The 23,943-nt window shown below is 41.3% G+C and overlaps 10 protein-coding genes; 6 read left to right on the top strand and 4 right to left on the bottom strand.

Moving 5' to 3' along the window:
- GSBLH_T00002808001 (uncharacterized protein) overlaps positions 1-335 on the top strand; it is a gene marked incomplete at both ends in the record, with an annotated part of 1,443 nt that extends 1,108 nt beyond the window's left edge. The window contains one exon of the mRNA XM_013041321.1: positions 1-335. This exon is cut by the window's left edge and continues 934 nt beyond it. Within this exon, the coding sequence (XP_012896775.1) occupies positions 1-335 (335 nt within the window).
- A 79-nt stretch (positions 336-414) lies between these two features.
- On the top strand, positions 415-1,558 carry GSBLH_T00002807001 (uncharacterized protein; the record flags this gene model as incomplete). The annotated part of the gene is made up of 4 exons (XM_013041320.1): positions 415-641; positions 672-789; positions 821-1,014; positions 1,048-1,558. 4 exons carry the CDS (start codon positions 415-417, stop codon positions 1,556-1,558), a joined length of 1,050 nt encoding a protein of 349 aa, XP_012896774.1.
- Positions 1,559-6,400: 4,842 nt separating this feature from the next.
- Positions 6,401-7,786, bottom strand: GSBLH_T00002806001 (uncharacterized protein; the record flags this gene model as incomplete). XM_013041319.1 has 6 exons in its annotated part: positions 7,728-7,786; positions 7,615-7,693; positions 7,413-7,583; positions 7,196-7,384; positions 6,960-7,165; positions 6,401-6,928 (listed from the first exon to the last, which is right to left on the bottom strand). The coding sequence occupies exons 2-6, from the start codon at positions 7,658-7,660 to the stop codon at positions 6,401-6,403; spliced, it is 1,140 nt and encodes a 379-aa protein (XP_012896773.1). The 5' UTR covers positions 7,661-7,693; positions 7,728-7,786.
- Positions 7,787-8,255: 469 nt separating this feature from the next.
- Positions 8,256-9,119, bottom strand: GSBLH_T00002805001 (uncharacterized protein; the record flags this gene model as incomplete). XM_013041318.1 has 4 exons in its annotated part: positions 8,256-8,287; positions 8,317-8,764; positions 8,796-8,905; positions 8,936-9,119. 3 exons carry the CDS (start codon positions 9,117-9,119, stop codon positions 8,519-8,521), a joined length of 540 nt encoding a protein of 179 aa, XP_012896772.1. The 3' UTR covers positions 8,256-8,287; positions 8,317-8,518.
- A 1,285-nt stretch (positions 9,120-10,404) lies between these two features.
- Positions 10,405-11,355, top strand: GSBLH_T00002804001 (uncharacterized protein; the record flags this gene model as incomplete). Its single annotated transcript, XM_013041317.1, has 3 exons — positions 10,405-10,761; positions 10,793-11,110; positions 11,143-11,355. 3 exons carry the CDS (start codon positions 10,405-10,407, stop codon positions 11,353-11,355), a joined length of 888 nt encoding a protein of 295 aa, XP_012896771.1.
- Positions 11,356-13,530: 2,175 nt separating this feature from the next.
- On the top strand, positions 13,531-14,100 carry GSBLH_T00002803001 (uncharacterized protein; the record flags this gene model as incomplete). Its single annotated transcript, XM_013041316.1, has 1 exon — positions 13,531-14,100. One exon carries the CDS (start codon positions 13,531-13,533, stop codon positions 14,098-14,100), a length of 570 nt encoding a protein of 189 aa, XP_012896770.1.
- A 2,672-nt stretch (positions 14,101-16,772) lies between these two features.
- On the bottom strand, positions 16,773-18,091 carry GSBLH_T00002802001 (uncharacterized protein; the record flags this gene model as incomplete). Its single annotated transcript, XM_013041315.1, has 2 exons — positions 16,773-17,948; positions 17,978-18,091. 2 exons carry the CDS (start codon positions 18,089-18,091, stop codon positions 16,773-16,775), a joined length of 1,290 nt encoding a protein of 429 aa, XP_012896769.1.
- A 244-nt stretch (positions 18,092-18,335) lies between these two features.
- Positions 18,336-19,247, bottom strand: GSBLH_T00002801001 (uncharacterized protein; the record flags this gene model as incomplete). XM_013041314.1 has 4 exons in its annotated part: positions 18,336-18,742; positions 18,774-18,864; positions 18,893-19,006; positions 19,039-19,247. The coding sequence occupies 4 exons, from the start codon at positions 19,245-19,247 to the stop codon at positions 18,347-18,349; spliced, it is 810 nt and encodes a 269-aa protein (XP_012896768.1). The 3' UTR covers positions 18,336-18,346.
- Positions 19,248-19,384: 137 nt separating this feature from the next.
- GSBLH_T00002800001 (uncharacterized protein) lies at positions 19,385-22,777 on the top strand (the record flags this gene model as incomplete). Its single annotated transcript, XM_013041313.1, has 8 exons — positions 19,385-19,510; positions 19,539-19,709; positions 19,740-20,284; positions 20,317-20,538; positions 20,975-21,773; positions 21,807-22,203; positions 22,233-22,555; positions 22,589-22,777. 8 exons carry the CDS (start codon positions 19,385-19,387, stop codon positions 22,775-22,777), a joined length of 2,772 nt encoding a protein of 923 aa, XP_012896767.1.
- Positions 22,778-23,460: 683 nt separating this feature from the next.
- On the top strand, positions 23,461-23,919 carry GSBLH_T00002799001 (uncharacterized protein; the record flags this gene model as incomplete). XM_013041312.1 has 4 exons in its annotated part: positions 23,461-23,512; positions 23,542-23,684; positions 23,715-23,779; positions 23,811-23,919. 4 exons carry the CDS (start codon positions 23,461-23,463, stop codon positions 23,887-23,889), a joined length of 339 nt encoding a protein of 112 aa, XP_012896766.1. The 3' UTR covers positions 23,890-23,919.
- Between the last annotated feature and the right edge of the window lie 24 nt (positions 23,920-23,943).

Genomic DNA, 23,943 nt, shown 5'->3' with positions numbered 1-23,943 from the left:
CCAGTGAGGAACTGGCGGAGAGTTTTAAGGACGAGCCGGCGGTGCTGATAGCGGAGATCGATGCGACGATGAACGAAGTGGAGGGCATGGAGATCCACGGGTTCCCTACGATTTACTTCTATCCTGCTGGGAAGGACAGAAAGGAGGGTATTTTGTATGAGGGAAAACGGACTTTGGAGGCGATGCACGAATTTGTGGAGAAGCATGCTGTGATCGAAGACAAGGAAGAGGACGATGATGATGACGACGACGATGATCATGATCATGAGCATAATAATAATAATAATAATAATAAGGGAAGGGAAACAAAGAAGGAGGAAGAGGAGGAGTTGTAAATGTCGGGTGTTTGTTCATAAACAATGGCCGTTAAAGATTTCTCTAGTTCAGTTTTGCAGGAGATTCGGAAGGGTACCGATGTGTATATGGAATTCGAATATAGAATTCGTGGAGTACAAGGATGTGTTACTACGGGATGTCGAGGAGATTCTCGACTCCACAATAATTGTTCCTCACGAATTAAAGCAAGATATAATAAAAATGATCGAATACAACTGTGTTGGAGGAAAAATGATACGAGGTCTCTTTGCTGTATATTCAGCATATGCAATGTGCAATGAATGGAATGAAGAAATGAAGAAACGGTAGGATTCAGAGTGGCAACATCATATCAGAGCTTTTGTTGCCGGATGGGGTGCCGAGATGCTTCAGGGTGCATTTTTGATTGCGGATGACATTATGGACGAGGCAGAAATGCGTAGAGGAAAGCCCGCCTGGTATCGCATCGATAGAGTTGAATAAGTGATGGATCTCTCAATTCTAGATCGGAATGATGAGTGTCAACGATACGTTTATTCTCCAGAGCTTGATATACAAGCTCTTGGAGCGTGTGATATCTTCGGTATCTCTTTTCTATTCAGTGCAGAAAGTTTTTGAAGATATCAAGTTCGTTACGGAATTGGGTCAGATGCTTGATCTCAACACCATCAATCACAAGACGCACTCTATTAACTATCAGTTCGTTTTTCTCTTCATCTATTATCTGCCTAGATACTTTACAAAGGATTATTATGAACAGATCATCACGAACAAGACTGCCTATTACACGATTTTCCTTCCTGTCTATTTGGGCCTCGTTCTTACAGAATCGCCGAAAGAAACCATGCATTCGCCTCAACTCCGCGAGCTCTGCATTCTCCTCGGACGTTACTTCCAGATCCGTGACGATTTTCTGGACGCCTTCGCAGATCCATCGGTTTTAGGAAAGGAAGGAACGGATATCCAGGAAGGCAAATGCTCCTGGGTGATTCTGACTGTTTTCTCGCTTTGCTCAGAGGAAGATAGGGAGGCTTTGAAGGAATTGTATGGAAAGAGCGATCCTCGACCAGTGAAAGCGATCTATGCGAAGTATGATGTGGAGAGCGAGTTTCGAAGATTTGAAGATGAGGCTTTGAGGAAGACGAGGGAAATTCTTGCGTCTGCTTCGTTTCCGGATGCTCGATTGAAACCATTCTTTGATGCTCTAATCGAAAAACTGTTTGGGATGAAGGCGAAAAGTTAACGGAATGCGGATGAAATTGTTTGTTCGAAATAGTGAGAGGCAGTGAATGCATATTGGCTTCTTCATAGAATTACTTTTCAATGGATGACTGTATGATATGTTAAAGTTGAGAAGTGGAAATGTGTCTTATTCACTAGGTATTGTGGGGGAAAAGTATGCTGCCCGTATATTATTCATCGAACGGATCATTTTCATTCTTCATTCTTTATCATTCTTGCTCTTAATCTTAATTCAATTTGTTTTCATTTAACAACTCTTCACTGAAATGATTATTCATGATAATAATTTATCATTTAATATTGTATATTACCTGATACAAGTCAAAACGATATCACAAAAAATCGATAAATCGAACAATGATTTTATGAATAATCTCCTATTGAATCGATTCGAATTATTTATTAATGTTCATTCTTGATTAATGTTTTGATTCATAACGTATATCTAATGATGGAATAATCAATATCAATTATTCTATCACTTGTTTTTATATTTATAGTAAAATATAATCTATATGATAACATAGAATATTCTGTTTTGATTGATTCTCAATATTGCCTAATGAAAATGAACTCCAACTCCAATCAAACCATTGTCTTCGATACTTATTACTATCACAATTTCGAATCATTTCATATCGAGAGACATAATAAAGTATATAAAGCAATATGAACTATAATTTATCTTAGATACAAATCACAGAAGTGACTCAACCTACTCTTGGCATTCATAGAGCTACAACGATTATATTCACACATCAATATCTATTTTAGTATTCCCAAAATATCATGAGAATACAAACTATAAACGAAACAATGATTTGATATTAGTCATCGATTAATACATTTCAATATCCATTTTTTATTTTTGTACATTTCGCAATATTTCAACTCTTTGAAAATGAGAGATAATCAGAGAGTTGACTTCAAAGTTGAGTTTCTGATAGTATGATGGTTCAATTACTATGTTACATTTCATATAGATTTCATATAGAATCAGAAAATCAGAAAAAGCATGTTTACCGATTCTTTATTTCTAATTTGTGTTTTTACTCAAGAATGTTTTATGAGTATTATTTCCATATATGATAATTGATATATGATTCTTGTTGTTATTCCTGATTTTCAAATCCAATCATCAAAATATGCCGAATAATTGCAATTAAATGAAAAGAACCTATTTTTAAATTGTATTGGATTCGTTTCATTAAAGACATTATATTTATACAATAATGAGCGTTCATAATACATCTCAATCTGCTCCAATTATTGTTGTGGAAGTCGATCCTATTTTACTGACTAGTGCAGGTGTAGAAAGTAATAATGAAGATTTAAGCATATGGAATAATTGCATTTGTAGTGAATTTCCAATTGTGAATAAAACCATAATTAAAAAGCAAGCTTTGTGTGAAATTGGTTCTCCTCACGTTGGATACACTTTGAAAGCGTCTGTAAAAGATGGGCTTCTTAATGGGAAGGCAACCATTGAAGATCCAAATGGAACTCTAGTAGCACGCTTGAATTATGAAAAAGGAATGGAAAATGGTAAATGTACATTATACTACAAATCAGGGAAAGTATATTTTCAAGGATATTTGCAAAATGGATATCGTAGTGGAATTGGTAAAGAATTTAGTGAAAAGGGTGAAGTAAATTACTATGGATTTTACAAGAATGGTTGTCGTGATTATCATACAGTGAGAAGAAGTGATCGTTCTGAATACTGGAACGAATTCGATAATTTTGGACAATTAGTTTCAGTTTGTATAAAAGATAATTTAGGGAGAAACAATGGAGTGTGCTATTTTTATTGGAATGGTAATATAAGTTATATTAGTAGATGGTGTAATGGTGAAGAGAAGGAAATATTACACAAATTTGAAGGAGATATAATGACATCATACGAAAAGGGTCAAGTTGTTTATGAAGGAAAGTATTTCCAAAGATCTGATTTTGAATTTTGTCCACATATCCCAGTAGAAGCTGTTCAATATGATATAGAGTCTAATACAGAAAGAGAAGAAAAACGAAAGGAACAAAAGAAGAATGTGAAGAAAAAACAAAAAGTACAAAAGCCGGCATATATCCAAGAGGAAGAAGAACGCTGCATTAAGGATTGGAAGATTTCCGAATACTCTTGTATTGTTATATTGTTGATATTCTTTTGTATTTTAATTGGGGTTACTCACGATTTATGGGAATCATTGATGGTTTGTATATTTTTGCTTATCATATTTAATGTTTTTGCCTTTATATTGTTTTTGTTTCTCGAATGCACCCTATACTGTACATATCAGATATAATGCAATTCCTCATGATTATTTTGGGAAGTAAAAATAAAGAAATAATGTAATAAAACTCTCTGAATACTTTTTCTTTGTTTGTTTGAAATCCTTGGTTTATTTGGTTAGGATAGTTCTCCGAACATTTCAAGGGAGTAATCAACGAAAGATATTATTGCAATGCATTGTGGTCTGAAATTGAATCAACATGATATATGCAATAATCCCTTCTGTTAACATGAAGATTTTTGTCATTTCAAGGTCAGAATGTCAATAGATGGAATCATCATGAGTTTCTATGTTGTCAGCCATCAAACACAATAACTATTTTGTTGAATCGATTGGTGTCATTATCTTAAGACTCGATTGATGAAAGACTGCCAAATAATAGTGTTACATGTAGGGTTCTGTTTATGATAATTAACAATGTTTTCTCCGTTTTGTTTGACTGGTATATAAGTTGCTATATTGCAATACTATTATGAAATCAAAATGTTGTTATATTCAGTTTTACTCACAGATAGCTCATATCAATGAAATAGATAGATCTCAGTATTTACTCAACGGATACACCACGCTTGGTCAACCTTAGAATATGGTCAAGAATGGAATGTAGAACACTGTTCAGCGATACCAGGGAGAGCATAGGAACGAGTTTCTATTACGATCTCCATCTGGAGATGTATATCTATATGAGAATAATGTGCTGAAACAGCATTGGCTGGAAAAAGCAAAAGGAGTAAAATCAGATGAGTTTGTGGCCTACCAGAATGGCAGAGTTCGTTTCCGCCAACGATTCCAAGATATTGTGGATCATAAGAATAACAACCGCATTGTATACCACAGGAAAGGACTTCGAATGGAAATCTGGTCAGCCAAAACAGGGCACTTAATATATCACGGAGAATACAATGAAAAATGTCAAAAAGAAGGTTGGGGTATAGAATATGATGAAGAGAATGGCAATATGGTTATCGAAGGCATTTGGAGCAATGGAACATTAGTAGAAGTGATTCGATGTTTTAATGGAGATACAATGACTGAATTCAAAAGAAATGGAAAAGAGAGTTTGGATCCAACAAGACGTATACCTATTTATATGGGTGGATTTTACTATGATGAAGACAGTGAAGCATTTATTCGTGAAGGAAAAGGTTGCTTGATTGATGCAGAAAGCGGAGTTGCTTACAGAGAATGTGAATGGAAGGACGGAAAAGAAATGAATGGATTAAATATGTATGACGGATGGTTTAATCAACAATCGAAGTATTTATTTTTGACAGCAATGATTCCAAATGAAGTATATACTGAGTATCTTAATTCAACTATTAACTACACATCGGAAATGAACAATTTGAGTTTGCAAGTGACAAATTTGACCATTTCATCGTATTGTTGTAATGATGTCATTTCTTTAAATTTAAATCGGTATAGGTGGCTACGATCTATAGAGATAGGAAGTAATTGCTTTGATTCATTAGAAACATTTCGGATTGATGGTCTCAATCGATTACGAAGGCTAACAATAGACAGAAACTCGTTCACTGAGCAGAATGAGTCTAGATGGGACATTAGAGGAGCCAACAATAAATCGAAATCATTCCACATATTGAATTGCGAATTATTAGAATCCATTCAGATTGGTCGATATAGTTTCAGTGATTTTGCTGGAAACTTCGAATTGAAAAATCTACCTCAGCTACAATCCATTCAAATTGGTGACATTGGGAATTACTCTCGCAATTTTTATTACTGCTCATTTGTAATTGGAGGTAATAACGCGATTTTGAGTTTGTAATGATTAGATCTTCCTAGACTACAATCCATTACATTGGGATATCACGCCTTTTTATAATCTGAGACAACACGAATTGAAAGTATTGATTGACTTTGAGTGCAATGATTGGTCTAGATCTTCCATCATTACAATCCATTCAACTCGGTCAATATGCACTTAGTGGAACTGATGAATATTCCTCTTCATTGGTAATGCGTAGTAGGAATGAATCCGCATGAAGTAATCGAATGTAGATCTTCCCAATCTAATTACCATCCATTCCAGTTCGATGGGAGGTAGTTTCCTAAATCCTCGTTCAGTAAGATTAGAAAGTATAAGAATGGCTGGTATTTGAATGTATATAGATATTCCAAATTTGCAAAATGTGAGGTTACCAAATTCATTTCTGTATGTTAACAATAAATCAATTTCAAGTTATGCTTGATTGACCTCATTTGATACTCAGATGTACATTGGAGGCTGGCTAATCGTGTCGAGATAAGGAAATACTTGAACAGAATCGATTGCTATTGATCTACTTTGTATTCATTCACAAGATATTGTTCAAACCTAAAGAAATTGTGAATTCTATGTTTGACTAATCGAGTCATGAGTTTGTCAACCCGAGCACTATTATTTTTTTATATGTTTGATTCAATAGACTACTATATTCCAAATGAACTACTGGTTTGAAGAATAAGATTATCCTATATTCGATAACACCATATTGTTCATCCAGATAACCGTCAATCAAACAAACAACCCAAACAACAAGCCATCCGCATTACAACCGAAGTCCGAGCTGCTCCCGCGCGGTCTTCTCCAAACTCTCTCTGTGCTTGGGATGCGCAATATCGATCAGCGCTCTCGCTCTCTCTCTGAGCGACTTTCCGTACAAGTCCGCAATTCCGTACTCCGTGACCACAAACCGCACATGCGCTCGCGTTGTGACCACACCGGCTCCCTGCTTCAAGAAGCCCACGATCTTGCTCTCTCCCTTCTTCGTCGTTGACGGCATCGCGATGATCGGCTTTCCGCCCTTCGATCTCGACGCTCCATAAATGAAATCGACCTGTCCGCCGAAGCCCGAGAAGATCCGCGAGCCGATCGATCCGCTCACGATCTGTCCGGTCAGATCGATCTCGATCGCCGAGTTGATCGCCACCATCTTGGGCATCTGCGCGATCACGAAGGGATCGTTCGTGAATCCCACGTCGCGGATCTGAATCGACGGGTTGTTGTGCACGAACTTGTACGTCTTCTCCGTGCCCATCACGAAGCACGTCGTCGAGCATCCGCGATCCAGCGGCTTCTGCGCTTCACCCTTCGCCCGATCGGCCTACGAACTCGTTGGTGATCGCGCCGGACTGGATGAGGTCGATCATTCCGTCCGAGAACATCTCGCTGTGCACGCCCAGCCCTTTGTGTCCCTTCAGATTCGCCATCACCGAGTCGGGGATCACGCCGATGCCCGCCTGCAGCGTCGATCCGTCCTCCACCAAGTTGTCAGCGATCAGTTTGCCGATCCGCATCTGCACTTCGTCCTGCTCTACCCATCAGCACACCGCGCCGTTTCCACCCGGAAGCACGTATTTCGGGATCGGACGGTCCACGTACACCACCTTGTCTAAGTGGCTCATGTGGATCAGGCTGTCGCCATAGCAGCGAGGCATCTGCGAGTTGATTTCCGCCACCACCACGTCCGCGCACTCCGCCGCCGCGCGCGTGCAGTCGATACTCGCTCCCAGCGTGCAGAAACCGTGCTCGTCTACATCGGAATCGAACGGCTGGGGTACCGGGAGGGGACAGCTGAAGAAGACACACATTGAGATGATAGCGTCCGCTGCGGAGGAACTCGGGGACTTCTCCGAAGAAGATAGGAACGTAGTCGTTCTGACCGCGGTTGACGGCCTTTCGCGTGTTTCCACCCACAAACAGGTTGCGAGTGTTGAAAATACCGTCAAACTCTATACGCTCATAAAAGAAAATTAGAAATACCCGGATTGGTGTACGGAGCTTCTCCTAAGGTCAGCATATGGGTCATCTCCACATTCTTAAGATTGCGAGCAGCCGCCGTCTGTCAATTTCACTCCAGAAAGAATCTTCCTTACCTTGCAAACAGAATTCAACAAACCAAGAGGCGAACAGGGACCAATATGAACCCACACCTATCCTCACACTCAAATTTAACGGATTACGTGATCTCCACTCTTGATAGACTCCACCACTTCTTCAGAACTGCAAACCTTAGGCATCTTGTTAGGAACTGTTGCAGTCAGTTCACGGATTTTGCCATAGGATCTTGAGGAAATGCGGGTCGAGATTCGTTTAGCAGCAAGTCTGGAAAATGAGAGCATAGGGGTGAATGACTCACAACCCAAAAATTCCACGTTTCTCCGATGTGTGAAAACAAACAATCCAAGCTAAGAATAGAAGGAAGAAAATAATGAAGAAGATTAAAACAGCAAAGAGCTTCATGATAAGACTGCGATTGCTGAACCTGCGCATCAGTCCAATCCTTTTCCTCCTCCTACACGCTCTGCCCATATTTCACGATTTCCTGATATCCCATGTTTACATTCACCTCGGCAGCGTCCAGATTATCATCGAGACGATCCACCATCTCTCCCTGCTCCGTAATCATCGTCGACAATCGCTCGAAAATGTTCCCCTTCCGTTCAGACGCTTCCTCTCCCCTACCAGCTCCGTCATATGTGCCTCTATGTCCTGAACAGCCTGTGCTCGCTCGTGTAGATAGTCGTTCGCGATCACATCGCTCGTTTGGATCGAGAACGAGGGAGTTTCCTTCTTCCTGTTAGCTTCCCATCCCACTCCTACCTGTGGCGTTGAAGAAAGCAACGGTTGTTTCTCGTCGCCTTGATCCACGGGCGTTGTCTGCTGCTCATAAACAGGCTGCGAGGCATACATTGCGAGACTTGTAGACGATGGGCTTGCCCAGCATATCGGGCGCTGAGCCACCGAAGCGTTGGCGTCGTTTATCCGTTTCTTGGAGATTCTCATGACGAACCTCCAGAACTTTCCGGAAATCTTTCGTCGTTCCCATGAGCTCTTCTTTTAGCACTTCCACAACTCCCTGATCGTATTCTCGGCTCTGTGAAGAGGAATACTTTTGCATTTGCACGAATTTCTACATGGAAAATACCTAGATAAATAAGTACTTCCAATTCTTCCAGTTCCAGGTTAATACTGGTAATGTCAGACTTGATAGAGCCAGTAAGCTGGTTAATTTCTGTAGATTTATCATCGAACAAACTTTTCTTTCTTACAACTACAAATTCAACAGAATTAGGAAACGAACGATCTGTGAGTCTTTGCAACTTGAGTGTCGTTTTACTCACACGGTTTGACAGAGATGCAGTGACTTTCGAAAAATTAGACACGGAAAAGTTCGGAGGAGGAAGATTGACTCTTGGCTGAATGGCACTTCCCATATGAACATTGGATGCTAATCTAAATTCTTCTGTTCTATCAATATACGCCATCGATCCCAGGAGTTTCAGAAAATGAAAATGAAGATGAACTGAATCTCTTCAGGGGTTTAATAGAATCAAGAAATGGTTTAGGATAGGAACATGAATAATGTGAATTGGTTACGCAAAAAACACTTCAAGTTTCGGGTTGATGGAAGATTCGGAAAATTCGAATGTCCTTCTTGAAGATAGTCAAGATGAAATAAAAGAAACGGAGGAAACTGTCAAGAAGAAGAATGAAGCAGAACAAGAAGAATGTGGTAGTGATAGCAGCGAAGACTCGATTTTGAAATTCCGAAACGAGCAAGAAATGAAGAAAAAGGAAGATGCACTCCCCATTCGAGTCCTCGAGACTCCCTCAAAGACCCGAATATCCTTTGAGTTAAATGGAATGAAAGTAACATTGCGCAAACGTCCTTCCCATAAAAGAAGGGCTAAAACATGAGTTGTTTATTGTCACAAAGAAGAAAAGAGTATAGTTAGGGAGTTGGAGGCATATCTAAACTCCAAAAATGGGGAGGTGTATCACTTTGCTGCTTTGTTGCTTTCGCAGACTTCACCTTCCTGTCTTTGATGGGTGTAACACACAGTAACGATCTTCGGAATGCAGAATCAGGCGAGAGAAAAGGTTGTTCACTACTAGGAATAGGTGAGGGATTGTTGGACTGCTCGCTACTCTCCCGTTTTACAGATTGATTCCTTCGCTTGGCCAACACAGGAGAGACAAGCGATTTCGAATCAGTTTGGGATTGGACTGGCGTTTTCTGAGAAGATGCGGTTGTGGGGTTGATAGAAGGCTCTTCCTCTGTAGAGAGAGTCGTTTGTTGCTGTGAAAAAGGGAGGTTGACCAAAGAAGTGTTGAAAACATCTGATTCTGATTCATCCTTTGTACCATTGTTACAATCCGACGATCTAACTGTGAAGTGCACAAAAAGGAGGGACGATAGTGATACATTAGTTTGTTGACTGCTACTGGAGATATCGATTATAGATCCATCGGATTGGTCTGCATCGGAATCACTTTCAAATAATTCTATCGATGACCAAGCTTACAATCACAAACTCACCTTGTAGTTTGCTAAACGTTTCATCAATAATTGCATATAAACTTTGCTCCAATTCGAGTCTGATTTGTTGAAGCTTTTGGCGTTTACTCATTCCATGAAAAATAGTTTATCTGTGGAATTGGTAACGAATCAAAGAGTATTATGGTGTACTAAACAAAACTGGTGAGTCTGAATGGAAGAATAATTATTGAAAATCACCCGTTTTATCTTCGCCCAAATAATTACTTCAAATGCAATCCGAGGGAGAGACTATTCCATCCATTGAATCTGGAACCCAAGAAGTGCCTCCTGAAATCAACGAAGATGACATTGTTGTAACAAGTCACCTTCGGAAGTCTTACAAACTGCAAGATGGTCGAGAAGTGGTCGTCCTGCGCAATATCACGCTTGACAACAGTGTTGATTCGTTTCCTGTGAAACGTGGCGAGTTTGTGATCATTCGAGGACCTAGCGGCAGTGGAAAAACAAGTTTCCTCAACATTATTGGCACAATCGACCAGCCCACTTCCGGCGCGCTCTACTTGTTTGGAAAGCATGTTGAAAACAAAGCCAAAGACAAGGAATTAGCCGAAATTCGGCTGCGTCATGTATTCCTGGAGTGAATACACTACTCTATAGATTGGATTCGTGTTCCAAACCTTTAATCTGATCTCCACACTCACATCTTTGGAAAACGTGCTTCTCCCTATGCAGCTTGCAGGAGACTTATCTGCGCAGGAACAGAAGGAAAGAGCTATGCAACTGTTGGTCGATGTGGGGTTGCAAGATCGGATTTACCATCTCCCGTCCGAGCTGAGTGGAGGAGAACAGCAACGAGTCACGATAGCCAGAGCTTTGGCGAACAAGCCTGAGATTTTGCTGCTGGATGAACCTACAGGCGATCTAGATAGCCGGACAACAATCGAAGTGATGAATATCCTCCTAGACCTAAATCGCGTAAGTTTCGCTTTGAACCTGTAACTCCTGAGAGTGGAATTACCATGATCATGGTAACTCATAACCCGGATTTGGAGTGTTATGCAAACCGGATATTATACATCAAGAATGGCATGGTAGACAAGCAAGTAATCAACCAATATCAATGTAAATACTATCCTGAAGAATATCAAGAAAAGGTAAACTCAAAGAAATTGTTATTCTTTTTTTGTTCTAAAAAACGGTACAAAGGGAATAAGTCATAAAAGTGAGCTACTTGGATTATGGAAGAGTTAACAAAGCTTACACACCGAGCAAAGACCTTCATCGAAAAGAACAAGGAAGATAGGCGGATATTCGGGATTGTAGTGAAAATTGATTGCTGTAATGTAGATATCCAGTTATTACAAAGGACTGTCCTTTCCAACGGTGGCTGATGCCTTTTCCTTTATTGGAAAATCCATTGTATTTAAATTTGGAGAGGAATCAGACTGTAGTTTCCATATTTATATGGATTTCTGACAACAGGTGACACTAGTGTGAAATTCAAAACTCTTCAAATTATTCGTGATTATACATTACTGGGTACTCTTGTATGTGTATATTAACAGTAGAAAATGAGTTCGTTCCATACCATCTTCTGAACGACTCTGGAATCTTAGCCCAAGTTGCTCTGCTCCTCGATCCGGAGTATTCAGAAGCGTTCCAATTCAATGCATCGTGGATTTTTCTAAATGTGTTATCCGAAAAAGAGTATGTCCTTTATTCACTTTTATCTTATTGCGAATAGACTCTACAATAGTCTTTCTATCGATACCATGGTTTCTCAAATCGTTCGGTTGGTTCGCGTCACACCCTCGCCATTGGTGTGCAATAACTGCATTCTCGCTCTTTGTAACGCCGTTGAAATTGACCCCGGATCGATCGAAATCATCCTCAATGGCAACTTTGTAAATAGCGTTCTCGTTCTCGACTTTGTTTTTCTCTTTTTTTTTCAATCCTCACTTTCAGAAAGAAAAGGATTCATTAATGCAGAAGATTCTCTTGCAGTTTATCTCGTCCTGTCTCACAACAATCGAGCTGACGACTCGTCCATTCCAGCGCTGCCTTGAGCTTCTTCCGCTTTTATCCTGGATTCTCTCTGTATCGAGCGACACTTCTCCCAATCTGGACTTCATTCTCAAGATCTTCTACTGGATCGTCTGCGAATTCAACACTCCCGAAGAGATCGAAGTACGATTGCGTGCGGATTGCTGAGCAGATGTTGATGCGACAGTCGGTTTTAACGCAGCTAATCTATCGAATTCAGTTTTTGTCGTATTCTTATCGCATTCGATGCCTGCGAATTCTTCTGACGCTGACGCAGTACGGAGTTCCTCCCGAGTTCCAGCCGCTGTTTCGACATGTGGTGATTCTGATCGAGGTTCTTCTGAAGAATTCGCTGCGATTGATGAGTGAACCGGGTAATTGGTTTGGATGGAAGGTGAAAAACAGGAGAAATGGATTTGAATTCTTCCTCGAATTCTGAAGAGACTGCGAATTCACAGTCGCAATTCCAAGAGAATTCGAATGGAATGGCAACCCACGAAACAGAAGTGCAGATGGTTTCTGCAAGCCATCCGTCGTCTGTGAACTCGGAAAGGAAAATCACGTCGTTCTATCAAGAGGAACTCTATATCGTATTGACTCTCGTACGTGAAATGTGTTCGTACAATGATGTTATGATCGAAGTAACCATAATGAAACGCGATGATCGATAGGATTTTCTTGCCCACGGAGTGTTTTCGATTCTCAAGCTTTTCATTCAAGATCCTTTCTATTCACAAGATCTCATTGCACAGCAATACGCTCTTCACATTCTCACGAGTTCGGTCTTTAAAGCCGATGAGCAGCGTCTCTATTACCTCTGTGAAGCCAATCTTATGACCACGTTTGCGTGGAGATTGAGCGTCGCAACCCATGAAATGGATTCGATTCTTCATGGAGATGAACAGAGACAGTTACCTTCGCTTTTTGAAGTGACAAACCAGACACAGATGATCGTGGATACCGTGTTGAATAAAGAAGATATCGTTCGAGACATCACCAATTCGATTGTGGATTCAATCGTGTCGGATGTGGTGCGTCAAGTCGAAGAAACGAAATCGATCGTGGATCAAACTGTCGCGACCATGATCGATATTTTCTTGGATAAGACGCAGGAGAACAACGATCACTCTCTAGAGGATGAGATTTTAGTGAATGAAGTGGTGGATGAAATGATCGATGGAATCGTGAATGTGGTTTGTCAGCTTCCTCCCAAGCCGATTTCGATCGACCCTTCCATGGTAGATCGATTGAAGGACGCTGCGCAGGTAAGCGAACTGCTGATTCTCGCGATCGCAATCCTCATAACGGTGAGTTTACTCTGTGGAATTGACGGATAGAAAGGACAACAACTGATGAACGCCCAGATTCTGAAATCCAACAAATATCTCAACCAGCTAATCTCCTTCCCTGACATTTCTTTCATTCTGGAGAATCTCATCGTCCCGACGTCTGTCGTGTTTACCTGGAACCGCATATCGCTGTTGCTGAAAGGCATGGCGTATGAATCGTTCGATTGGCAGAATGTTTCGGGATGCGACGTGGACGGCGAGTTCTTCGTGCAGAAAGAAGACATCAGCAATCTGATGCTATCGACCACAACCGATGGAGAGTTTTCGACTGCCAATCTGATCCATGGCTATTCGTTCAATCCTCTTCCAGAGAACAGCTATTTCTTGCTTTCTACGCTGAGTGAAGACTACGACAATTACGAAGCAGAGAAGAATCGAGAAGAATCGAAGCTGGATTTCTTGCTGAATAGCCATCAGAATTTTGCTGCAGCAGAAATCGGGATTTCTCGAAAGAACCGACCGATTCTTTCGCGAATTCGACAGCCTTCGGTTGTTCAAGTGAAAGCGGATGATGCGATAATCGAAGTAGAAGAAGAAGTAATAGAGGAAGAAGGCAATGACTTATCCCTCTAATTTGTGTCTTTAACTCGAGGGGAAAACGATGTAGATGTGTTTCCCAAGATGGATGTTAGAACTCCCAGCATTGTGGCTCGAGAACAGCGGGGAGAAACTGTGAGTACGCATCGAAGAACTTCAAGTATGGGGATTGTGAGTCGTCATGTGAATGATTATTCAAGTCTGGAGGTACGATCTTCTAAAGGAAGCAAAGTATCAAGTGAAAAATGAAAAGTGTTTGACATGTTTGTGTGTGAAAATTGTGTCAAAAAGGGGAAAGAATATGGGAAGTTGGCATGCAAATTGAAGGCAGAGAATAGAATTCGAGGTAGAGAATAGAGTAAACAATTTAGTAGTACCAATGCCAAATCGAATGTGGGATGTGGAATCATCAAAGAATTACTATTGATAAAGGAGAGTATCTCAGAACAAACTAATTCAATACAGCAGTATTTCAATGCTCATTACGTGTTTTTGCCATTCAATAATATCGATTACACACATATATATATATGTATATCGAATTACTATAACTAGCATTATTCAAATTCATTATTCGATTGCGTTGTTCGTAACTGGAAAATGACAAATAACCCTATATTACTTTATAGATAGTTCTTTTGTATTGAATATCTCATAGATTTGTCATTCTTGTGATGAACATAAGATGAATGATGTTTATTCAGTAATGAGTATTATGACATGACATAATAAAGGGAATATCACATATCCGAGCCTTCAAAACATCATATTTAGTTGATTAATAATATTACACACTGATTTATTATTGGTACACAACGCAACAACAACATCCAACAATATTCTCAAATCTACTAAAATGGAAATAATTTAGTAGTTTCTTATACAATAAGAGAAAAAGATACAAACTGTATGCAATTTATTGGTAATATCACTTAATTATACTCATTTTGAGTAATAGAGAATGTATAGTATTGCAATTCAATAATGGAGTATTCATGAATCAAGGATTAGTGGTCAATGAGCAGAAAGTGTTGAAAGTGTTTGGAAATCATCGAATTGGTGCTATTTCATATAAAGAAGAGCATTTTAATGTTGAAGAAGGAATAGTGGATTTGGATCATGGAAGTCGATTTGAAGGATTGATAATGACAGAAAACAAGTTGGGAATTCCATTTGGATATGGTGAAATGTATGATGATGATGGAATATTGGTGTACAAGGGCATAATGATCAATTGGAAACGATTTGGATATGGAACGAGTTATCATAATAATGGATGTATTGAATATGAAGGATATTGGTGTGATGATAATCGATTTGGAAGAGGAAAAGTGTATGATCGATATGGTAAATTAGTGAATGAATGTGAATGGTACAATGGAATTGAATGTGATACTGATTATGAAGGCGATGGAAGCAAGCCACTGAATATTGGAGTGAAACATTTGAAACTGACTAACAATTGTGTATTGGTTGATTGGGATGTTTCATTGTTGTACAATTTGGAATCAATTGAAATCGGCAATGAATGTTTTGGATCAGTGAAAACATTCCAAATCGATGGATTGAATCGATTGAAAACTATCAAAATCGGAAACAATTCATTTACTCAGAAAAAGAATGATGAATATGAATATGAATATGAATATGAAAATGGCGATAGTGAATCGAAGTCATTCCACATATTGAATTGTGAATCATTGGAATCCATTCAAATTGGTGAATATAGTTTCAGTGATTTTGCTGAAGACTTTGAATTGAAGAATCTACCACAATTACAATCCATTTAAATTGAAACAATTGGAAGTGATTCATTCAATTTCTATCATAGTTCATTTGTGATTCGAGGTATTGATATGATATTGAATATTTGAATGATGCATAGATCTTCCAAATCTAACATCTATTCATTCTAAAGGAAATGGTTTCCTTTATCCTCATTCAATTACATTGGAAAGTATTTTTAGGTATGTAACATTGAATGTTATATTGATATTCCAATTATTCAGATAATCGATTGGCGATGTAATCAGTATGATAAACAACCATTCCTGAAAGTAAAATCGAAATTGGTTTTGTGAATTGATTGATTGATTTGATTTCATTCATAGATGTCTCTTCCATTCTCGCTGATCGTGTCTAGATTGGAGTGCTGTTATTAAGCATTTACCTGATTCGATTTTTATATTATTATTAATCAACTCGAAACAATTTGAATGTTGTTCTGTTTCTCTGACTCCTTTTATCATACACCTCACTACCTATTTTCTTATTCATATTATTACTATTCATTGTTGATAATTAATATCCCTGTTGTTCCGAATTGATGATTAACAAAATGCATTCTATGTTCAATAGCATCCATATTCTTTTATAACCTGTTGTACAAATAACATTGATGCCTTCCTTTCTATTTATAAGGTTTTATCTTTTGTATACAATCTAAATAGTAATACTCATGTATTATTTTGATATCACTTTTGTTGTTGAAATTTGTGCAAGAGTTTCCTTAATGAATCTCATTGTACAATTACAATGTGTAAACAGTTGACATTTATCTTTATCTCCGCATAAACTTGCTAACTCTAAGCGGTTGTGAATACAATCATCTATTTTCATCTAGATCCGCTGTCTAGCCTGGCTTTTTCAATTCTCATTATCAATCAATCACTAAGTCGAACAAACAAATTAATATGTTATCCTGCAGTTTACATACAAATATCTTCCCAGTCAATTACTGGAAGGTTAACTCCAGGTAAGCAGATGTTACGTAGTACATTGTTCTGTTTCGCCTGGAGTGGCATTCTCTGTCCACATCTCTCGACCAATTTCAGTGAGAGCTCCTTAACACAATCAACATCGAATGCCTCTACACGAGTATCCAGAGCACTATGAACCGCTTTTTCATTCATCAATAAACGCCCTAGTCGCATCACTTCCACTTCCTGCTTTGCTTGCGCTACCACTTCTCTCTGGTATTCTTCCAAGGCTTTGGTATCGTGACTTTGTGCACGAATAGCAGCCCATTTCGCTAAATGAGCTGGAACATCCGGTACAGCCACATTCACAGAATATTTGTTTCCATTCGTCACAGATCGCAAATGATTGGAAGGCAACAAGCCGAAGAACTCAGCTACCTTGTAATCGCGGAAAGAGAAATCGCCGAACTCTGACACATTTTGATCCGATGTCTTTGATACTGACGTTTTTACAGCATCAGCAATTGCGCCGAATGTGCATTCCGGATTCTGCTCGAGATAGTCCAAAAAGAGATTATCCCACAAACCACCCAAACAGGTACCCAGACTTTTTTTCGCCACAACATCATCAGGAGGGCAGTGAGTCATTTTTGCGTCGTGGTCAGAGTCAGAAGAAGTCATGACATAGATATTCATTTTTGGGGACAAGTTTTTCCACATCGAGCCTGAATGGCAAGCCTCCATGAACCACACCCACTTTCCGTATATTTTCTTCTCATAGGCTGTTTCAAGAGCTTCCAAGAAGGATTTGGCAGTCACACGATCGAGACCAACAACAATCTTCTCATCACTCCCATGATCGATGAAGTAGGTAAACACTGTATCCTCTGGGCCAGCGTTTAATACCTTTGGGTTTTCCATTTTCGTTTCGTTCATCACAGTTTCAATGTCTCCTGTAAGTATACCCAAGAACACTTTTTTGTTGATATGCTGGTTTGTGTAATCAACATGGTCGAAGCAGCCATAGCGAGCCCAATCTCCATCCAAATTGTCTGAGGGATCAGTGAAAATCTTTCCAGGATATGGATTGAAGGAAGAGGTCAAGACCGTGTAATATACCATCATAATAATGTTTTCAGGCTTTATTCCAGCGCGAATAAGATCTGTATACACACGACATGGATCCTAGATTTAAGGCCAAAAATAGATCTAACGCTGGAGATTGAATAGTTATCCCAGCCATTTGCAGTACCGAACACCATGGCGTATTTTTCGGCAACAGCGAGCGTTACTATTAATGCAAATGCAATTACAGCAACCTGTTTCATCAGTGGGTTACAATAAAAGAATCTAATGTATCTAAAAAAATCGTGGGGGAAATGTGTTTTTTGTTTTTGTTGTGGGGATTCATGCTAATTTATAGCAATTCCTATTAATATTTATTTCGTTCTACATCATTTCGATCATAAGACGTGTGAGTATCACTTTAACAGCGCAGACGTTTAGTTTTGATAATTAAAAAAAGTACTAGAGCCGGGTTGATTCAGGAATGTGGATGAACACAAACAGACACATACAGGATTTCATTCAACTCTTGGCTTTAGTTTTCCAGAGAGTTCGGCAAGCATGCTTCGTTTGGGTAAGTCTGAAGGATGGAGAATTCGGATAGAATCGATGGTTTCTTGATTCTTACTCAGGTACAGAATATCCAAATTGCTTCGCACAAAGTTTTCCATCTCTTCGATCATCTGACCAATATTCGATATGTGATCACTATCCGTGGAAAAAGGCATGACAGAGGAGGCCTGTCGAGTCAGCGTTCCATTCTGCTTCGCCACTCCAATCGACTTATTCTCGATGGTTAAGTACAACTGAATGGAAGTAGTCAGACGATACTCCGCTTTCTTCTGTGACGCGTCTGGGATGATTTCAATGAGATGAAGAGAATGCCAGGAACCACATGCTTCCTGTTGAGGATTCTTCGTCACTTCTATGCATAAAACAAGCAACATATCTCCTTCCTTTCATCACGAAAAAACAGCCGCAGATATGGCTGTCACTTTCCCATAGATAAACAGAACTTACAGCTTCATCATAGTACCTTCATTTAAAACAGCATGGAATTATACATTTCAGTGTATTTTTCAAAAAGAAAGTTGGCTGTCTCCTCTAATGACCGAATACGACTGCTGGGGAAAAAGCCATCTGGCGAGGCGGGGTAATACTTATTTGTCCAAGGCGATCTAGAACACTCATGAAGCCCACACAAATCTACCGGTAAGAATTACCGTTGCAGTTGAAGTCACTTAAAATATACGACTTATCTGCTTCATTATCATATCCGACTTTCAGAGGAAAGTCGATGTGCTGTAAAAGCTCATCGGTTAGATCTTCTCGCAGAAGTGTGATAGAGCGGAAAGTAGACTCTACATCTTCTGGAGGCAATCTCCGGAACAGGTTCAGGGCAGATTTTACTGGATCCATTCTTGGACTCGAGAAATAGTTGAGAATAAAGTGAAGCAGAAAATCGCGGTTATTACAACTGTTGATTGTGGTTTAATAACTTTGTTCACCTTGAGAAGTTCTCTTTATTTATTGCCTCGAGCGTAACTATATCAGGGATGGACAGTGATAAGAAACAAAGAGAACATCATGCTCCTCGAGCAGGAAGCAAGGCGAGCAAGAAGAAGGCCGTGAGGAACAAAAAGCTTGGAATTAAGGAGCAACCAAAAAGCACTCATCCAGGCGTAGTTTTGTTTCTTGTGTGTAATGTAGGCATTCTCCGTGAACTCTGCGATCAGCACGAAGAGAGCAATCCAGCGAAATCTCGATAGAGGCTTCAAAAAGGTGCATGCTCCTTTACCAAACCGTTCTGCGGGGACGAACCCTCCTATGGTAGTTGTAGTCATGGGTCCTCCTAAAGTTGGTAAAACAACGCTAATTAAAGTGGGCTTTTTGTTTTTTCTCTAATTGCAGTCACTGATAAAGAAATATACAAAGCAGACTCTTACCGATGTGCGTGGCCCTATCACTGTAGTTAGTGGAAAGAATCGCCGTTTGACTTTCATTGAGTGTCCGAATGACATATCATCCATGATTGATCTTGGCAAGATCGCTGATTTGGTTTTGCTGCTGGTGGATGGTAGTTTTGGATTCGAAATGGAGACCTTTGAGTTTCTGAATGTTCTCCAAACGCATGGTTTTCCGCGTGTTTTGGGAATCGTGACGCACTTGGATGCCTTCAAGGAAAGCAAACTCCTCCGTCACACCAAGAAGGCACTGAAGCAGAGATTCTGGACCGAGATTTACCAAGGAGCGAAGGTGTTCAATATTCCTGGTCTGAGTAACGGGAAATATCCCAAGGCGGAAGTTACCAACATTTGTTTGTATATCAGCAGAATGAAGACGCGCCCGCTGACATGGAGAAACTCGCACCCTTTCGTTTTAGTGGATCGTTTGGAAGATATCACCGACCCCAAGAAGATCGATGAAGATCCGAATTGCAAGCGAGAAGTGTCTTTGTTCGGACTTCGCTTTGCTTTTTACTGTGTAGATACGGCTATGTGCAGGGCTGCAACTTGAAGAAAAGCCAGTCCGTTCACTTGCTGGGCGTGGGCGATTACCCAATTTCATCGCTGGATCGACTCGCCGATCCTTGTCCTCTTCCTGAGAAGAGTCAAGAGAAGAAGGGTCGCCGGAAGCTGAGCGAGAAGGAGGTTTTGCTGTATGCGCCGATGAGCAATGTGGGGCGAATCATGTATGATAAGGACGCGATGTAGGGATTGAAAATCAGTGCGAAGTAGGTACATCAACCTGCCCGAATTGAACTTTACGGATCAGAAATCGGATCTGGTTCAGAAGTCCACTCTGGGAGAGAAGGGAGGAATCGCGCAAGCGCAGGACGAGCCAGGTTTGCTTTGATTGGGAGGCGATGAGATGTGTAGTGTCTGAAGGAGTTCAGATGGTGCGCGATTTGCAGAAACTGCAGAGCGATATTGAGGATAAGCTGCACAATTCGGAGATGTCGCTGTTTAAGAATTCGTAGAAGGAAGAGGAGGGTTGTTAGGCGTAGAAAGGCGTTCACGGGAGAAGAAGTGAAGGATCTGAATGTGTTTGGAAGCGCGATGCCGCATGAGGAATTGGTGGAGGATGGAGGGAGGATTCGCCGCCGCGCTGTGTTTGCTGTGAGTGATGAGGAGTTGGAGAAGAAGGCGATGGATGAGAGCGAGGAAGAGGCGATGTTTTATGGTGGAGGAGGAGAAGGGAAGCGAAGAAGGAGAAATGAGTCAGGAAGAAGAAGAAGAAGAAGAGAAGGAAGATAAGGAAGAAGAAGTTGATGATGATGATGATGAAGAAGATGATGATGATGAGGAGAGTAATGAAATGGAAGAAGAAGAGGAAGATGAAAAGAATAATGTGAAATCTGTAGATTCGAAAATGGAAACAGAGAGTGAAGAAGAAGAAGAAGAAGAAGAAGAAGAAGAAGAAGAAGAAGAAGATGATGATGATGATGATGAAGATGATGATGAAGATGATGATAAGGACGACATTGAGGAAGAAGAGGGTAATGAAGAAGAAGAAGAAGAAGACAATAACGACAGTGAAGAAGAAGAAGAAGACGATAACGACGAAGAAGATGAGGACGAATTATCTCACAAAGTACCCACCGATATAACTCACGAAAGCGATCTTCGCTGGAAGGAAAACCTCTTCTATCGCGGCGAGGAAGAGCTAACGCGCCGCCGCGTGTTTTCGAACAACCTCATGCAGCTCGTCTACGGCGAACGCGACGAAAACGGAAATCTCAAAGACGAAGAAGTCGACGCCTCGTCTCCGTTCCCTCCAAAACAACGCGAAAACGAAGACGAAAACGAAGACGAAGAGAGCGACGACGACTTCTTCCATCCTCGCAAAGAGAAAGACAGCACGCTGGACGAAGCCAAGAAGCAGCAGCGCATGCTGGAAGAGCTGGATTCCGAGAAGCTGGACATTCTGCCCGCGATTCGAAGAGTTTTCGATTGCTTTTGGTCTCTGATGGGATAGAATTGGGACGATGAGGCGTTCGTCGAGCAGTTCAAGAATCATTTCGTGACGGGAGTGTGGGGCGACCAGCTCACCGACGAATCCGACGACGACGACAGTGAAGAAAACGATCACGACGCGATTATTGATTTAGAAAACGAAGAAGAAGAAGGAGAAGGAAGAGGACTACTTCGACCTCCTCAAGCGCAAACGCGCCGAGCAGGAGGAGAAAACGCGCCAGGAGTTCCAGGACGTCTCGCAGGCGGAGCGCGACCTGCTTCTCGGCCTGCCCACCGGAACCTACTGCCGCATCGTCCTGCAGAACGTCTCTCCCGCCTTCGTCCGCCTCGCGCGGCCCGAAATCCCCGTGATTCTCGGCGGACTCCTCGAGAGCGAGGAGATGCTCGGCATGATCCGGGTAGTTCCACGTTTCCCCGTTTCTGGTAGGTGCGAATCAAGAAGCATCGCTGGCATCGGCGCATCCTGAAGTCGAACGATCCGCTGATCCTTTCTTACGGCTGGCGGCGCTTCCAGACGATGCCGGTGTACGCGATGGAGGACAGCAACAAACGGCTGCGGATGATCAAGTACACGCCGGAATACATGCACTGCCAGGCCGTGTTTTACGGTCCCGCGGTTCCGCCGAACACCGGATTGCTCACCGTGCAGAAGCTCGCGGCCAATACGCCCGAGTTCCGCATCGCGGCGACGGGTACGGTGCTGGAGCAGAGCGAGACGTTCCGCGTGGTGAAGAAGCTGAAGCTAGTCGGGTGAGATGATGATGATGATGATGTGATGCGCAGACATCCGTTCAAGATCTTCAAAAACACGGCGTTCATCAAAGACATGTTCAACTCGTCGATCGAGGTCGCGCGGTTCGAGGGCGTGAAGATCCAAACGGTCTCCGGAATCCGCGGGCAGATCAAACACAAGTGTCCCGGCCCCGAAGGAGCCTTCCGAGCCACGTTCGAGGACAAAATCCTCATGTCTGATATTGTGTTCTGCAGAACCTGGGCGCCCGTGCCGATTCAGAAGTTCTATAACCCCATGACCGATCGCCTGGTCGATGATGTCAATGTACCTCTGCGGGAGATGGGTTAGGCGTAGAAGTGGGTGCGAATGCGAACCACGCGCGAGCTGAGACAGCAGAACCACCTGCCGATCCCGTCGAATCCGGATTCGGAGTATAAACCGGTTGTTCGCGTAGAAAAAGCGCCGGCTCCGATTCATATTCGCCATAAGCTGCAGAAAGAGCTGCCGTTCAAGCTGCAGGAGAAGACATCGGAAATGGTCAAGAAGCGGAAGAAGAAGCAGCCGATTCGTCCGGACGAAGTGCCGGAGAAGCTAGTGGTGGACCATGCAGAGCGGAAGAAGTGAGGATGGAGGGAAATGGTAATGGCTAGGAATTCGATGGTGCAACGCTTGATGGTAATGCGGGACGTGATGGTGAAGAAGCGGGAGGCTAAGAAGAAGGAAAAGCTGATGGAGAAAAAGAAGGTTTTGGAAAGAGAAGAACAGAAACGAGCTGCGAATATGAAGCTGAAGAAGAAGCGATCGTACGCTTTAAAGGGAGCTGCGGAGAAGAGAGCAAAGTGACCGAATCTTTTTTACCGTGTTTTTTGAAAACCCGAAAACTTGATATTTTCTTGTAGAAGAAGTTCATAATATTTTTTCGATGTACGCTGCGAATAAGTTTTTTTTGATTGCTACTGTTCTCTGTGCTGCTAGTATCCGTTTTTTACTTGATTCACTTTAGGTGCGATGCTAGTCGGACATATGATCTCTTCACCCGTGGATGAGAGAGTCGTGGAGGTTGTGAATCAAGTGAGACCTCAAGTGGAAAGTCAGATCAATGAGAAGTTCTCCATTTTTAAGCCTGTGGAGGTGGCTAAACAAGTTGTAGGTGCTGGTCTGTTGTGTGATCGCTAGGTTGCGGGTCTGAACTACTTTGTGAAGGTGGACATTGGCAACAACCGAGCTATTCACTTGCGCATGTGGGTTTTTTTGGAAACATCTTAGCTCTAGATACGACCATTTCAATGATGTGTCTCTGACCAAGGTTCTCACCGGCAAGACTCTGGATGATCCTCTTGTATATTTCTAAGGTGATTTCTGTATTTTTGTGACTGTACTACCCTTGTTTTTTGAACAAACGTTC

Source organism: Blastocystis hominis, assembly GCF_000151665.1.
Source record: "Blastocystis hominis, Singapore isolate B (sub-type 7) whole genome shotgun sequence assembly, scaffold_2".
Classification (NCBI taxonomy): Eukaryota; class Bigyra; order Opalinata; family Blastocystidae; genus Blastocystis; species Blastocystis hominis.
This window is presented reverse-complemented; position numbering and strand designations above follow the sequence as displayed.